Genomic DNA, 17,479 nt, shown 5'->3' with positions numbered 1-17,479 from the left:
AGCTAGAGTTTGAGACGCACTGGTCTGAAACGTCAGAGCGTTGAGGGGTTTGAAGTGGGGGGTGGGGACCAGCCAGGTATCCCGTGATGACAAGCGCATCATTACATTGAATCTTCACAGCTTTGCGAAGTTGTTGCTCTTGTCCCCATTTAACAGATGAGACACAGAAGTTTCACTTTTCCAAGGACCTGCCTCTAGGAAGGGGAAGAGCTGGGATTCAGACCCTCCGGGCAGGCTCCGGGGCGCCCCTGCTGAGCCAGGTCTCCGGTAAAGTCCAGAGGCACATTGGCCTCACAGCCAGGTAGTGGGCAGCTGAGTGGAGCCGATTCATTCCAGCATTTTGGCTGTCCAGTGAATAGGTAGGACTGGCCCTGTCTCTCGCCTTGGGGTGAGCACTAGTTTGTATGAGGTGCTAGTGACCAGGTCTCAGACCTGATGTCTTGGCACTGGGGTGCCCAGAGGCCCTAGGTTCAAGGCCAGCTTCTCCCTGACTCACTGGGAGGCTCCGCATCAGTGTCCTCCTCAGTCTGACGGGGACAGACTTCCCGGGAGGCATCTGGAAGATCAGTGGTCCCCCTGCCCAGCCCCTCTCACCGCCTGCGCCCGGGGAAGGGGCTCCAAAGCTCGCGGGCTATGCAGGGCCCTCCCGCCACACTCTGACACCTCGGCAGGGTAGCTCTTTGTTGCGGGGCCTGTCCCGGGGCACCGCCTCCAGGTTGTGTCCTCTGGGGGAAAGGCTGGGCGGGAACCCCTGCCTCCCCCCCAGCGTCCCCCCCCCCCGGGGCTACAGGACAGGCTTTTCCTGCGTCCACAGCCTATCCTCCTGACAGGGGCCGCCCTCACCAGCAGGCCTGTCCTTCAGGGCCTGGTGTATTCGTCTGCACTCATTTCTGTTGATGCAGGTGACATCTGAACACATTCTCCTTCTGACACTCTCCCACGTTCCCAAGGAAGCGGAGTGCCCTTTACCGCCATCCACAGGGGTGTGAGGTCCCTGCTGGTGGGTGACGTCACGGAGGCCCCACGGGGTAGGTGCGAATGCCTGCTGGGTGCTGACCGCGCTGGGCCTCTGATGCACATTTGATGATTTTAGCGGGCATTCCTCAGCGTGCTTCCCTCACCCACGTTTCTCCTGCGTCTCTTCCCTGCGGTCCCCATAGCCCTGGCCCACGCCTTCGCACAGCCCCACGTCATGCCCTGGTTAGGAGGCCGCAGAGCTCAGCGCGGATCCTGTAGGGTTTTGCCGTCAAGGCCCAGCACGGCTGCTATGAGCGCTCTTGGGCTTGTCCCCCTGTGCACCTGTGTCAGTGAGCCACCACAATTGTGCCTGTGGTGGGGTACACATGGGGACTGAGCAGTCACTGCCAAGTTGCCTTTCACAAAGGCAGACCCTCTGCCCCCTCACAGGCAGTGCGAGGGGGCTTCTCTCTCCCTAGGCCTTTGGACCATGTGATGGTGAGGCAAGGCCGCTCACATCTGCGTTTAACATCATTTCCCCAATTCCTAGTCTTTCCTATGTTGATTGGACAGGCGTCTGTCTCCTGCTGAGCACCGGTTCCTATCCCTGGTCTATTTCTCTATTATTTTTACCCTGTTCCTTGGTGCTGTGTAGTTCTTAATTCTTATGCATCTTCATTATCATAGTCTTTTCAGATAAAAATTTTCGGGTGTACCCCCTGTTTCCCATTATGACCCTGACTGATACCAGGCTATTGTGGGGATTAAGTAAAATTATACTTATAAGGTCATTAAAACAGTGCTTGGCACAGAGCAGGTACTCTAGAAGCAAAAGCTGTTTGATTTGCTAGAAAAGAAGTCCCCCAAGGACAGACATACTCATCAGCCTTGATCATTTTTGTATATCCAGCACCTGAAATGTATGGGATGCAGTAATTGGCGAATAAATAGCCTTCGGCAGATGTGTGAAAAGGGGATGAGCGTTCACACTACGTATTCCGCCAAAAGCGCCTAGTGTGTGGCCAGTCTTCGCCCGGCGCTGTGACTCACCCGATAGGCTCCTTCCTGGTCAAGGTCAGGTTGCGGTTTGGTCTGGCCTGGTTGATGGGGATGGTGGAGCCCTGGAAGAAGCATGGGGAGTCACTGGCAGGGGCTCCATGGTTTCCTTGCCCCTTCCCCCTGGGCAGCCAGACTGTGCTGGGGGCTCAGAAAGGAACAGGGTCTTGTCTGCATCCTGAAACCCCATGACCAAGACAGGTAGGAGACCCAAACCTTCCAGATTATGTACAACAGGGGCATCTGAGGACTCCGGATACAGGCAAGGCAGGCAGCCAGCAGGGGCAAGGTGCCTTCTGCACGAGCCTGGAAGAATCCTCAGGCAAGAAGCTGGTCCTGGTACAGGTAAGGCCTTTGGCTTTGACTTTGGGGCAGAGAAGGGAGGAGGTGGGGGACCAAGTTGTCTCTGGAGGCTGGGCCAGCCCAGGAGGCCCCAGGTGGGGGGCGGCTCCAGCCAACAGTGAGGCAGCAGCAGAAGGAGGGGCAGAGGCGGGCCTCAGGTCACACCTGCGCCTGTCAGCCCCATGGAGAGGGTGGAGGCTTGGAGCCCATTTCTGGCAGAGATCCCAGGAACCTGTTGGTGATGGGTATCTCTGGGGAAAGGTTGACTCATCCCTGCCTCTGGCGGGCAAACCTCTGAAAATGGCTCCCAAGGTCACATTCTGATCCCTGGGATCCAGAGACGGTGAGCTACCTCTCCTGCAAAGACTTGGAATGCGCAGTCGACCTTAGGACAGGGAGATGATGCAGATGGCCCCAGCGTGACCTTGGGAGCCTCCATAAAGGCAAAGTTGGCTCCAATTTAAAGGAATCAGAGGGATGCCAAGCCTGGGAAAGGCAAGGGGATGGGGCGGGGGGGGGGGGTGCAGAGCGAGGCCTGCAGTAGCTTCGGCCAGCAGCCAGCAAGGACCTAGACCTTGAGTCCTGCAACAACAGGAGCTGAGTTCTGCCAATCCCTGAGCAAGCCTGCAGGCAGGGTCTCCCCAGAGCTCCAGATAAAGCCCAGGCTGGCTACACATTGACACTGACCTTGTGAAATCCTGGCATGGAACCCAGCCAAGCCTGCCTGAACCTCCCATCTGCAGAAATGTGAGCCGCTTGGTTGTTTTAAACCACTAAACTGTGGTCATTTGTTATGCAGCATGTAGGCTGACACGCTGCCCTAGAGTTTCCTGTGGAGCCCAGCCTGCCTATCCGAGCTTTCACGTGGTGGGCAAGAGCCTCAGCCCCACCTGAATTTTGTCGCACCAGCCAGCAAAGTAGCGGAAGGTCTGGATGGACATGCCCACGTGGGTCTTCAGGGCCAGGGTGTAGACAGCGCCTGCATCCAGAGACTCGATGGTGGCCAGCTCTTCCTGATGCTGTTCCATGAGGTCCGCCAACCTGGCCAAGGGGTCGGGGAGGGGAGGGAGATGGACTCAGGCCAGGAACAGCCTCACCTATGCTTTCAAGGCCCTTCTTCAATGAGTGAGGGGCTCTGCCCTGCACTCCCAGCTCTGCCACACTCAGAGGTGCTGACCTCAGTTTCCTGATCTGTGAGATGGGACAGTAAGGTTTACTCTCTCTGCTGGATGGCTGTGAGGATGATGCCCTCTGTCCCTCTCTCCTCTCTGTTCCTTTCTTCCTTCCTAAAATATGGATGAACTACTTTATAATAACACACATGATTCTGCAAGGCAGTCCCTCTGCCTCTGTAATTAGGTCACCATCAAGAAGGCCACCCTCTCTGTCTCCTGACGGCCTTGACCAGGGGAAAGCATGTCCAGCTTCAAGCACCAGCTGACCCAGTGGACTGTGTCCCCGAGGATGGCATCTGTGGGTAGGGAGAGGTTCAGGGAAGGCTCGTCTACATGGCCCCCCTTAAGTGTGAGCACATCCAGTTGAGTTGCCCTCTCGTGATTCTGGTGGGTGTGCTGCTGTGGGCAGGCTGGGAATCAGGATTGTGCCCCCTTCTCTGATATAAAGGAGCCCAAAGAGCAGAGCGCCCGGGGGACAGGGTGCCCAGGGGAAGGCAGAGGCCGCAGATCCAGAGCAGCTCTCAAACTTTGTCCATGGGGGAGGTCTGGCCGAGAGATAAGCCTGGGACGAACAACTGCGGGCCTGCTCCTCACCGCACACAGCCACGGCGTGGCCTAAACACCCCAGGCACGCACTCACGCTCTCTGGGATCTCCTGCCCACTCTACACCAATCACGTATCCCTGCACTGTCCTGAGAGCACCTCCCCCTTCCCTCAAACCTTGCCTGACTGTTACAGACATTCACTTAGCTGTATGATCTGCCTCTCCCTGACGGCTGGGACACTGTTTGGTCTCCTGCTCCGTATTGGAGCTCTTACACCCACTGGGCACACAGTCGGCAGGTAGCATAAGGCTGACGAGGGAAACTGTGGGCCGAACAGACACAAGCAATTTAGTGGCAGAGCCACACTGTTACCTCAGAGGCAGTGACACGCACAGGTAATTCTCTAGGTAAGAATAGCAAAGCTGCAAATCACTTTTTGAGAAGCATTACAGACCAAATAATGAAAACACCATGTTGTGGCATTTCAAAGACTAGGGCTCTATCAACTAGAAACACAGATGTGTCACAGGTATAAATCTATATTATAAATAAGCCAAAGATGGCCTCTGTGTATTAGCCCCTAGATTTTTCATGGCTTCCCTGTAGGGTGAGACCCATCAGCTTATAAGCTTGCTGGATACACATTTGTGTATCCAAAAATGGCCCAAACAAGCAGACTTTTGGCTATTTAGAGTCTTCTTGCTTTGCATCCCCCGGGGACCTCACTTGACAGCTATTATCATCGGGGAGATGGACTATGCAGTTATAGCTGCTGCCTTCCTGGCATTCTGATCCAGAGATCCCCGCTCTGCTGCTGAGCAACATTGCCAGGACACGGGAGACCCTCTCTGACCCCCCAACCTCCAAGATTTCCTTTGCATGTCTCCCATTCTGAGTAGAGACCCCCCCACTACAGTCTCTGGGGGGGTCTCCCACTACGGGTGTGTCGCCCCCTGAAGCCTGTTGTGTGTTTCTACTTCTCATAGTCCTATCTTTTTCCTTGATCAGCCCCAAATCCCTCCAATTCTGGCAGACACGTGCTGTGGCCATGTCATAAATCCCTAAAGTAACTAGCACCCGAGCACGCCATTTGGGAGGCTCGGCGAGGAGTACTGAGTGCGACTGTTCACTGTCAACTTTTTAAGCGGTCCCTCTGCCTCCCAGCATCCGGTCCCCAGAAGGCACCAGTGGGGGAAGCGGTGAAGCAGCCACCATCACCCCAGGGGTCCTCAGGATGGCCATGAGGGAGGGCACGTGTGGGGCGCCACGCAGGCTCTGCCTCACTCCCAGCAGCCTGGGCCACCACGGGATTCTTGTCTGTGGACCTAAGGAAGTGTCTGAACCAAAGGTGACAGCTTCCTCAGACTCCGTCACCAGCTCCTGGCCCCACTCTGGCATCTGGGGACACTAGCTCTCGAGGTTCCTGAGAGGCTCTCTCTCATCCCTCAGTGGTTCTTGAGGTCTGTCTAGTGACTTTCTCGAACAGTCCTTTCTAGCTCTTTCTTCCCAGCTTCTCCAACAATTGCAGAATGTCTCACTCCTAGAATGTAGCCTGTATTCCATAATATCTATGGATCCATGGTGGTCCTATTTTCCTCCTTGAACCAGGAGCTGCCCCGCCCTGGGCCAGCAATGGGAGAGCCTCCACCTTGGGGACTGGGAGGTTGCATGAGGCAAGACCGGGTTACTAGGAGCTCTCAGGCCTGGCCTTGAGATGTCTGTCCAAGCAGTCCGGGTCTCTACTTGGAGCTGTGCGGGCACCCAACCCTTCACGATCATGTTGCTAGTGGTGTTATTACGACACAAGCCTCTAGATGGCAGCAGAGCACCTCCAGGGAAACGCTCTTCTGGGCCAGCACAAATCCACCGCGGGAGTCCCTGCTTCAGGGCCAGGAGGCTCTCAGCATCATCAGTCAGCCTGGGCTTGCATGTTTCAGCTTTGCCTGATCTAGGTCACTAGGCAATGGCTTCCTAAAATTGATAGGCCCTTCAGAGGGTCTTGAAGCTGACTTGAGTTAGAGCAGGCTGGACGCACCCTGGCTTGCCGCAAACCCTACCATCTCTATTGCATTTTCAATCTATGCAGGCCCCTCTCTCTGGCCTCCTGTGCTGGGGGCTGTCCGGGTGTTTCTGACCTCTGAATAGGAAAAGAAAATGACATTCTGACTCCAAGGTCAAGTTGGGGCCCCTCTCCCACCAGATGACAAGTATATTCGGACCACGTCATGACCAGCCTCAATGCCTGATAACCTCCCCAGGACCGAGCATAAAAGTCAGGTTCCTGAAACTGGCTTGTTCGCTAGGCTTTTTGACACTGCTTAGTTCATCTGCCCAGCATCCTCCCTTCTGAAAACATCACGCCACTTCCTTGGGGGGCAACTGCTCCTCCTCCATTAGGACCACGTGTCTCTCGGGGAGGAGCCACTCCCACCCCAGGGTCACGAGCTGGAGCAATCCTAAGTCCTTCTCCAACCCTTCGGATGAAGCTAAGGGGAGAGAGGCCCTTCCTCCCTGGTTTTAGAAAAAAGGGAAAATGTGAGATTCCGGCAGTCAGGGCGATCTGAGCAAGGACCAGCAGGAAGAACAGACCCCATCCTTCCTTCGTCGGCTTCTACATCATATAGCCCCGATCCCTCCTCTGGCCAGTCCATTCCAGGTAAGTGTTGTACCTGTCTGAGACCTCCCAGGACCATCTGTTAGCGCTGCCGGTTTGCCGCCCCCATCTGACTAGCACCTTCATTTTTGCGCCTCCTCATCTTCAATCACACTGTTCCCTCCTGTTCCCTCCACTGAGGACATTTTCCCCTTAAGGCTACTTGTGTCTGGTGAAATCCCTCCTGCCTCTCAAGTCACTTCCTCTGAGAAGCCTCTTCTGAGTCTCAGGTCTTGGTCACACCACCTGTCTGGGACCCCAGCTTCCTCCCGAGCACGCGGGTTCAACCCAAACAGAAGGTGGGCGGCTGACAGACGGTTGTGGGGCTCTCACCTGTACAGGAGCCGGCCCCGGTCCCGTGCACTGATCTTCCCCCACAATCCATTCTCGAAGGCATCCTTAGCGGCAGCCACTGCCTTGTCAACATCGCTGACCTGGGCCAGGGACACCTGGCAGATGACCTGTGGTGGAGCGGAGCCGTGACGCCCTCCGCGGACTCTGTGTGCACAGACGCCCCGGGCCGCCGCTCCCCTGTGCACACCGCGGAAAGGCAGGGACCCTCCAAGAGGCTTGTTCATGTCTCTACACACCAGGACCCTTCTTTTCCCTTGCCCACTGAGCCCAAACAGGGCACCAGATTCAGGCTGCAGCTAGGAGGCTGAGGATCAGCTTAGCATTGTCAAACCAAGAGCATTAATTTGGTAAGTCCTAGGCAGAAAGTCTATTTCTTAAGTGGAATAGTCTAGATGTTGAAGGTGACAGGACCGTTCCTGTCCCCCATCCTTGCTCTGTGTCCTGACAGTGCCCATGTGCCCTACAGTGCAGGCCCCCACACCTCCTGACACCTGGGTTTGCCCAAAGGAAAGCCAGGAGGAGAGAGAAGTGGGGGGGGGCAAGGCCAGCACCCCGCTGGTCACCATAGGCAGGGTGCACCCTCCCTGCCCAAGGGCCCAGCACCCAGACAGCCCTGTCCACACAGCATCCCTTCTGGGACTCCCAAAACAGGCCTCATGGTGGTAACAGCTCTTGATGTTTCTGCCCGAGGGCACTGCACCCCCTTGTGTGTGTCCCCACATCCTGTCTACCCCTTTGTCAATTGTTTTCCTGAAACTCCCTTCAAATGACCCATTTGAGTGTGGTATCTGTTTTCTGCAGGCCCTGAGGGATGCTCTACGTGGGGTAGGATGGAAAATTGAGTATGCACTTGTAGGAGTAAGTGTGGTTTCGGGTAGGTGTGGGTGTGTGAGAATACAAAATGCACATACTGGGTCATGACAGAAAAGGGTCACGGTCAAGAAAGTCTGACAAACATGGGATTCAAGGAAAAATTCCCAACAGTGGGTGTAAACATATTCAAGAAGGTAAGGCCCATGCTGAGGTTATTGTTGATGCATGGAGTGGGAGAGAAGAGCTTCATTTCTTCCATACGGGATTTTAGCTCTGGTCCCAGTGTCTGAAGCAGGCTCCTGACCTTTGGAGCCCTCCCGCCTCCCTGCTCTAGGTCCCCTCTGGGCCATTCCTGTAGTGGGGACTGAAAACTGATTATAGCCATTCTGCATGCAAGTAGAGGAATCCCAGACACCAGGTGGGGGAGTAGATGAGACAGGAGACCATGGAGGGGACAGGTGGGGGGGGGGGTGCTCACACTTCCGTCTGTCGGGTTGATGGTCTCATAGGTCTTGGCGCCCTCAGCGTCCACAAACACACCCCCAATGAAGAGCTGGTGGGGCATTCGGAGGGTCAGCTTGTTCACCGCCTTTTCCACCTGGGAAGGGAATTTTTGCAGGGATTCACTGCAGCGTGGATTCTTCACAAGGTGCATCAGTGACAGGTACGAACCCACAGAGACACCCAGGAAAACACTCGCAGACGGATAGGTAACCACTCATGCACACACTCATGCACAGGCACACACACACAGATAGCCAAGGGGCCAGGGCTCAAGTCCCCGTGGCCTTCTCATGTCTCTTTTCCCAAATCCAGTCCTGGTGCCCGCCTTGGCCCAGGGAGCTGTAAGGCCATGGTGGCAGCTGAGCAATAAGAAGAGACGAAGAGCAGAGAATCTGAGGTCAGTCTGCCTGGGCCGCCACCCCAGTCCTGCCATTTACCTGCTGTGTGATCTCGGGCTGGTTGCTAGGCCTCTGCAAGTAGGAAGTGCCAGTTGGCAGACAGACACTTGTGAGTTACTTGACATGACACCAATCCCATCGCTCGCTTCCCTATAGACCTGAAATTCCATACTGAACGGCGTCCTCTGGGATGCCACTCTTCTCCTGAAATCCGTTCATCAGCCACCTGCCCGCTATCCTAAAGCCAACCTCGTATCCATCTTGGCCACCTGTACTTTCTTCATCAACTTTTGTCCCACACAAACTATCCCAATGCTAATTTCTATGGGAGCTCATAGCCTAACAAGACACCTCAGGATGATTTTTCAGGAGTTTCTTTTAAAAATAAGCTTGCAGGGGTGCTTAGGTGATCTTGATTCATGAGTTTGAGCCCTGCATTGGGCTCTCTATGGTCAACAGAGCCCACTTGAGATACTCTGCCCCCTACCTCTCTGTCCCTCCACACTTACTCTCTCTCTCTCAAAAATTAACAAAACACTTAAAAAATTAAAAATAAATTTGCGATTACATCATCACACTTCCGTATATACAAGTTGAAACTATCGGATCACTTGTTTCCCTTACTGGGAAAATGTTCCCAGTTCCTCATTCTCTCTCTCTTTCTCTCCCTCTCTCCCTGTCTAGCTTCCTCCCTGCCTCCCTTTCTCTCTTTTGGCATTTCAATGAAAAGAATTTAATACATGCAGGTGGTTGCACAGGTGATGAAAGAGCTGAGCGGCCACGAGTCATCCCAGAGATTGATAACAGCAGGAAGCCCCTGGCATTACTTGACTAGAAGGAAGTGGTTGTACCCGAACTAGGGTCCAGGGTCCCCCCGAAGAACTGGAGTCCTGGAAGCGTGATCTGGCAGGGCGCAGAGCCACAGCAGTGAGAAGGCAACTGCTGGGAAAAACCACCAAAGGAGACCGAAGGTGAGAAGTACTCTGTAAAAGCCACTTCTTAATAGCCTGCTCTCATCTCTCTGGGGGGGTCGGAATTTGTCTCGTGGACAACAATTTCCTCTGTTGCATTTGCCTACCTGCGCTGACAGCCCCAGGCTATCAGGGTTACCAGAGAGAGCTTGGGACACTGAAGGGGGGCTCTTGAGTGCCCTGGCTTCTGGGATGCCCAGGTTTTCCCCATGTGTCATTGTGGATCCACAGGTGTGAGCGTTTGAGAGGTGTGCAGGGCCAAGCCTCTGTGGAGGGGCCCAGGACTCACGTAATCAATGATGCACTCGCTCTCTTTGTCGTCCCCTCGTAGCTTCCTCACTAGTAGTTGGATGAAGTCCCCAAAGGTGGTTGCCATGTAAACATCTTCATTTTCTAATTCCAGTCCATCACACAGCTCCTTCACTTCCTCAACCAGTCTGTAGAAAGACAGATGGGAAAGTGGGAGCATGGGAAGAGGCTTGGCAGACCAGCATCATTCTAGTGGCAGAGGTTGTGGTGCCAACCATTTACCCAGAAGGGAACTTCATCTCAACAACCAAAGTTATGGTGTTAATCTAGAACTGGAGTTAAGAGCCCAGTCCATGGATTCAGAAGGCCCTAGTTTCAGGTCGTGGCTCCATCACTTACTAATACGTGACCTTGCGCAAGTGGAAAACGCCTCTGAGCCTTAGTTTCTTCACCTGCAAAACTGGAAAAATAGCTCCTGGGCTATTTTCTGATAAGTAAATGAGACATGTTGATAATAATCAATAGGAGATTAATAATAGTCACTGAAAGATATGTTAAAAGGATGAAGTTTGGGGCGCCTGGGCGGCTCAGGGGGTTAAGCATCCAACTCTTGATTTCTGTTCAAGTCATGATCCCAGGGTCTTGACAAAGAGCTCCACATCGAGCTCTGCACTGAGTGTGGAGCCTGCTTAAGATTCTCTGTCTCTCTTTCTCCCCTCTTCCTCCCTCTCCCACTCTCTCACTCTCCAAAAAATAATAATAAAAAGAATGAAAAGGCAAACCACAGATGGGGGAAAATATTTCCAAATAAAATCTGATAAAGGACTCTCATTCAGAATGTATAAAGAACTCTCAAATTTCAATACTAAGAAGAAAAGAAACAATCCAAGTAAAAATGGGCAAAAGATTGAACGGATGCTTCACCAAAGAAGAAATGCAGATGGAAAAAAACTCATGAAGATATGTTCAACATCACAAGTCATTAGGGAAAAGCAAATTAAAATGAGATTGGAATATGTCTACACACTTACCAGAATATCTGAAATTAAAGTCTGACCATAGGTATCACTGGTAAAGATGCAGAGAACTGAGCTCTCATACACTGCTGGTGGGACTTTGGACACCATGCTGGAGAGCAGTTTGGCAGTTTCTTAAAAATTAAACTTATACTTCCCATTTCACTCTCAGACATTTACTCAAGAGAAATAAAAACCTACACACAGACAGAAAATGGTAGAGTGGGAAGCTCCAAAGAGCCATTCCTCCACCTGTAGAGCTATTGGACAGGCAGAATTGTCTGAATCGAATGTTCTGGAACTGTAAAGTCAGTCAAATGTTTGCAACACCCAGGAAAAAGATGATGAAGAGTCTGGTAAATGTCAGCAAATTTCAGCATTTCTTGAGGTGTTACTCCCCATCCCTCTGGTAGGAGGCAGTGGGGGAAGCTGAACTCATTCCTGGGGCAGCTTTCTGGAGCCAGGGTGGGTAGTAAGGACTTTGTCCTCCTTACATCCAGATTGTGTGTTCTGAGTGCTGATGCTCCTTTTGATCACTGAGGGGCCAGCACAAAGGCTGGCAGCCAGTTTTAACTCCCAAAGGCTGAAGCAGCTTCCAGGAGATTTAAAAAGGCAGTATTTCCCCCCTTTTTTGGGGAGTCAGACATTTAAGAAAATCCTTGTTAGGCCAGTGGCTGATCATATAGATAACAGAACAGAAACTTTATTTTTTTATTTTTTTTTAAAGAAGTTTTTTTTAATATTTTTTATTTATTTCTAGGAGAGAGAGAGAGGGAGTCACAGACTGAAACAGGCTCCAGGCTCTGAGCTGGCAGTCAGCACAGAGCCCGACGCGGGGCTCGAACCCACGAACCGCGAGATCATGACCTAAGCGAAAGCCGGACGCTCAACCGACTGAGCCACCCAGGCGCCCCCTCAGAACAGAAACTTTAATTACTGCATACAACAAGGAATACACACTTTACAAAAGAAAAAAAAGTTTGGAAGAGTCACAAATGGAGAAATCCCACCCTCCACAAATAAGACTGAGGAATCACTGAGGACCGAGAGGATTGCATTTTCAGAATTACACAAGATAACACTCAAAATATCCAGTTTTGAACAAAAAATAGTAAAACCTACAAAGAAACAAGCAAATATAGCTGATGTGCAGGAAAAATAAAAGAATTTGGAGACAATCATCCTCTAGGAAGACCAGATATTAGCATTATTAGCCAAAGATGTTAAATCAATTGTCTTAAAGATGTACAATGATTTAAAGGAAACCCTGGACAAAGAACTAAAGGAATGAGGGAAGCGATGTAAGAAAAAATGAGAATATCAATAAAGACATAGAAATTTTAATAATAAACCACACAGACTCTCAAGCCGATGAGTACAATAACTAAAAAAACTCACAAGAGAGGTTCAACATCAGATTTGAGCATGCAGAAGAAAGGACTGGTGAACTTGAAATTATCCAGTGTGAAGAAAAGAAGGAAAACGGAATGAATAAAAATGAACAGAGTGTGTGGGACATCATCAAACTCATCAACATTCTCATTTTAGGAGTTCCAAAGAAGAGAGATAGAAAAGGCACAAAAAATGTTTCAAGAAATCATGTTCTAAAAGTTCTCAAGTCTGAGGAAGTACGCGAATATGTACATCCAAGAAGATCAATCAATTCCAAGGAGGATAAACTCAAAGGATTTATACCATGACACATTACAGTCAACTTGTTGAAACCCAAAGACAAAAAAGGAAATTTGGAAAGCAGTAAGAGAAAGCAAACTCATCACCTACAAAGGATCCTCCCTAAAATTAAAAGCTGATTTCTCTTGGGGGTGCCTGGGTGGCTAAGTTGATTGACTGCCGACTTCGGCTCAGGTCAGGATCTCATGGCTTGTGGATTTGAGCCCTGCATCGGGCTCTGTGCTGACAGTGTGGAGCCTGCTTGGGATTCTCTCTTTCCCTCTCTCTCTGCCCCTCCCCCACTCTCCCATTCTCTCTAAAATAATTGTTAAAAACTTTAAAAACTTAAAAAAAAACTTTTTTTATTAAAACTTTAATAAAAAAAAGAAACACTAAAGACAATCACTCAGGCTGAAATGAAAGGACACTAAAGAGTAACCCAAAGTCATAAGAAAAAAAGTAAAGAACAGTGGTAAAGGTAACCACATGGGTAAATATGAAAGCCAGTATTACTGTACTTTTGGTATGGTTTGCAACTTCTCTCTTTTTCCTATATAATAGCCAAATGCAGAACACAATCACTTTAAATCAGTATTTTTTTTTCTAATTTTTTTTTTTTTACAAATAGTTTATTGTCAAATTAGTTTCTACATAAACTTTAAATCAGTATTAATGGCTATGCAGTGCATAGAGACGTCATCTGTGACAGTAATAGTTGGGGTAGGAACAGAGATGTATAGGGTTAGAGTATACACGATTGAAACTAAATTGGTATTATTTAAATTACACTGTTATATGTTATTTTTTAGTGTCCCTCCTTTTTATTTATTCATTTTTCGAATAGTTTATTCTCAAGTTGGTTTCCATATAACGCCCAGTGCTCATCCCCACAGGTACCCTCCTTCATGCCCATCACCCTACACTGTTATATGTTAATTGTAATCTCTAAGGTAATTAAGAATTAACTTTGAAAGGGCACCAAAGTGGAACACTACCTAGAAAAGGGAGAGCAGTAATAAAAAAAAAAAAAATTGAGGAAGAAAAAGCATAAAAGACATACCGAAAACAAATAGGTAAAGAGAAGAAATAAATCCTTCTATATCAGTCATCTGGTTAAATGACAATAACTCTCTTATTAAAAACATAAATTGAAAGGTTGGATAAAATACATCACCTAGATATATACATCTAGATGCTTCTAGATATTCACTTTAGATGTAAGTACACACAAAAAAATTGAAAGTGAAAAGATGGAAAGATATCTCTTGCAAAGAGTAACCAAAAGATAGCTGGGTTGCTATATTACTCTCATTAAAAACAGACTTTAAATCAAAATGGATTATGAGAAACAGAGACTGTTAATAAAAGTTTCAACACAGCAAGAGGATATAACGATAATAAACATACAGTCACCACCAACACAGCCCCCGAAATACATATAGCAAAAACCGAAGGGAGAAATAGACTTTCCTACAATAGTAGTTGGAGACTAAAATGCCCAGCGTTCAGTAATGGATGCAACAACCAGAGAGATGATAAATAAAGAAGCAGAGAAATTAAACAACACTATAAACCAATCATATACTGTATACAGAACAGACATATACAAAATACTCTACCCAAGAAGAGCAGAATTCATATTCTTCTCAAGTACACATGGAATATTCTCAGCACAAACTATTTGTTAGGCTACACAATAAGCTTTTTTGGTTTCTTGGGTTTTTAAAGTGTTTATTTGTGTGTGTGTGAGAGAGAGACAGAGTGTGAGGAGGGGAGGGGCAGAGAGAGAGAGAGAGAGGGAGACACAGAATCTGAAGCAGGCTCCAGGCTCCAAGCTGTCAGCACAGAGCCTGACATGGGGCTCAAACTCACCAACCAAGAGATCATGACCTGAGCCGAAGTGGGATGCCTAACCAACTGAACCGCCCAGGTTCCTCAGGCTACACAATAAGTCTTAATAAATTTTAAAAGGTTGAAATCTCATAGCACATCTTTTCTGATCACAGGAATGCAACTAGAAATCAGTAGCAGAAGAAAAATTGGAAAATTCACGATATGTGGTAATTGAATGGCACACTCTTAAACAACCAATGGGTAGAAGAAGAAATCACAAGGAAAATGAAAATACCTTTAGTCAAAGAGAAACAAAAACACATACCAAACACACCAAAACTTACAGATTGCAACAAAGGTAGAGAGGAGGGAAATCTGTATTTGTAAATGCATACATTGAAAACGATCTCAAGTCAATACCCTAATTGTATATCCAAAGGAATTTTCTTTTATTTTCAAGTGTTTTTTAATTTGTTTTTAACAGAGAGAGAGAGAGACAGAGTGTGAGCTGGGGAGGGGCAGAGAGAGAGGGGGAGACATGGCATCCAAGGAAGGCTCCAGGCTCCGAGCTGTCAGCACCGAGCCTGACGCAGGGCTCGAACCCAGGATCCGCGAGATCATGGCCCGCGCCGAGGTAGGCCGCTTAACTGACTGAGCCACCCAGGTGCCCCTGGGAATTTTTAAAAAGAGCAACCTAAACTCAAAGCTAGCAGAAGGAAGGAAATAATAAAGATTAGAGCAGATATAAATAAAATAGAGAATAAAAAATCAATATAGAAAATCGATGAAACCACAGTTGGTCCCTTGAAAAAAAAATCAACAAAACTGAGAAACCTGACTGACCAAGACAGAGAAAAACAGAAAAAAATAAATTAATTAAAAAATTAAAAGAAAAAGAAAAACAGAAAAAGACTTAAATTACTAGAATCAGAAATGAAAGTGATTATACCAATTTTACAGAAATAAAAAAGATACAGAATACTGTGATAAATTATAGACGCCAAAATTTGATTACTTAGATAAAATGGACAAATTGCTAGAAACATGCAATCTACATAAACTAATTCATGAAGAAGTAGAAAATCTGAATAGACCCGTAACTAGTAAAGAGATTAAATAAAAAATCATAAAACCACCCAACAAAGAAAAGCCCAGGGCTGAATGGCTTCACCAATCCTTCTCAAAGTCATCCCCCCCCCGCCCCCACCCGGAAAAATGTAAGAAGGAACACTTCCCAATTAATTCGATGAGGCCAAAAACACCCTGATACCAAAGCCAGAAGAACGCGCTACAAGAAAAGAAAACTTCAGGCCAATATTCCTGATGAATAAAAATGCAAAAACTCCCCAACAAAATACTACTAAGCTGAATTCGCCGTGAATACGTGGAATTCCCAGTTGCAAGGATGGTTTACCTTATGGTCAAGCGAGCAAGGTTTCAGTTATAGAGGATGAACAAGGCTCTAAAGATCTAATGGACATCAAGTTGAATATAGTTAATAATATTAGATTGTAAACTTGCTAAAAGAGTAACTCTCAGGGGCGCCTGGGTGGCTCAGTCGGTTAAGGGTCTGACTTCAGCTCAGGTCATGATCTTGCGGTTCCTGGGTTCCAGCCCAACATCCGGCTCTGTGCTGACAGCTCAGAGTCTGGAGCCTGCTTTGGATTCATCGCCCTCTCTCTCTACCCCTCTCCTGCTCACACTCCATCTCTCTCTGTCCCTCAAAAATAAATAAATGTTAAAAAAATTTTAAAAATAGGGTAGTTCTCAGATGCTCCCACTACCAAAAACTAAAAGTAACTATGTGAGGATATGTTAATTAGTTTGATTGTAATAATCATTTCACTATATATGTCAAAGGGCACTATGGTATACCTTAAATATTTGCATTTTAATTAAATTAAGGAAAAGTAATAAAACAGCTTTTAAGCCATGAAGCAAGAAAAGGGATTAAAGGAGGAAGAAAGGGCTTATTTGCTCAGGTAAGAAGCACAACTGGGTTGCGTCCTCAGTGCCTCTGTGCGTGGTCACAGCAAATTATCTCTAGGATTTTGGTTTAAGGCAGAAATCAGTTAGTCACAGCCCGTTTTTATAAATAAAGTTTTATTGGAACACACACATGCAAAGATTTCACATCATTAAAAAAAAAAAAACCCCAACCCTGACATATTATAATTAAAAAAAAAAAACCCTTGATATTATTATTGGAGCTAATAAGCAAGTTCAGCAGTGTTGCATGGTATAAAAGCAATACATGAAAATCAGTTGAATTTCTATGCACTAGCAATGAACACTACAAAAAAGAAATTAAGTAAAGAATTTCATTTATAATAGCATCAAGAGGAATAAAATAGCAGTAAAGTAACCAAGGAGACAACAGAGCTGTGCACTGAGAACTATAATGTATCGCTGAAAAAAATTTTAAAGGCCTGAATAAAATGAAAAAATCCCCATTTTCATGAATTAGAAGATTTAATTCAGAGGAACCACTACCCAAAGTGAGCTTCAGTTTCAACGACACCTCGATTAAAATCCCAACATGTTTGTTTTCCTTTGTTTTGTTTTTACACACCCGGGACCCCTGATCCACCAAGGCAGCTCACAGAACTCACCACGTAATCATACTTCTCGCTAAGATTTATTGCAAGGGAAGGAAATAAGGGGAAACTGGCAAAAGAAGTAGGCACATGATCAGAGCTGGGGGGAAGCCAGGTGCAAGCTGCCAAGGACCGTCTCCCAGTGGAGTCACAAAGGACGTGCTTATTTCTTCCAGCAATGAATTGTGACAACACAGGCCTCAACACCATGTCCCCAGAGACTCAGCACCTAAGGTGTTTCCTTAAGGCTAACCACCTAGACACCCTCTGCCTCGCACTTTCCCAAAGGACTCCCCGAAGCAAGGCAATTACTTGGCATAAGTCACGTTGTTCGCATGATCTAG

The 17,479-nt window shown here is 48.0% G+C and overlaps 1 protein-coding gene across 1 annotated transcript in view; it reads right to left on the bottom strand.

The window, feature by feature from the left end:
• The window catches only part of ALDH1L1 (aldehyde dehydrogenase 1 family member L1), a 90,575-nt gene that overhangs the window by 24,361 nt on the left and 48,735 nt on the right, over positions 1–17,479 (bottom strand). Inside the window, exons 10-14 of the mRNA XM_039218531.1 lie at positions 10,059–10,206; positions 8,375–8,494; positions 7,063–7,190; positions 3,246–3,396; positions 2,008–2,078 (exon numbers count right to left, since the gene is read on the bottom strand). Of these exons, the coding sequence (XP_039074462.1) occupies positions 2,008–2,078; positions 3,246–3,396; positions 7,063–7,190; positions 8,375–8,494; positions 10,059–10,206 (618 nt within the window). The remainder of the gene's footprint in view (positions 1–2,007; positions 2,079–3,245; positions 3,397–7,062; positions 7,191–8,374; positions 8,495–10,058; positions 10,207–17,479) is intronic.

Source organism: Hyaena hyaena, unplaced genomic scaffold (genome assembly GCF_003009895.1).
Source record: "Hyaena hyaena isolate Hyena2069 unplaced genomic scaffold, ASM300989v1 scaffold_775, whole genome shotgun sequence".
NCBI lineage: Eukaryota > Metazoa > Chordata > Mammalia > Carnivora > Hyaenidae > Hyaena > Hyaena hyaena.
The sequence above is the reverse complement of the archived record's forward strand: the minus strand, read 5'-3'. Positions and strand labels throughout refer to the sequence as shown.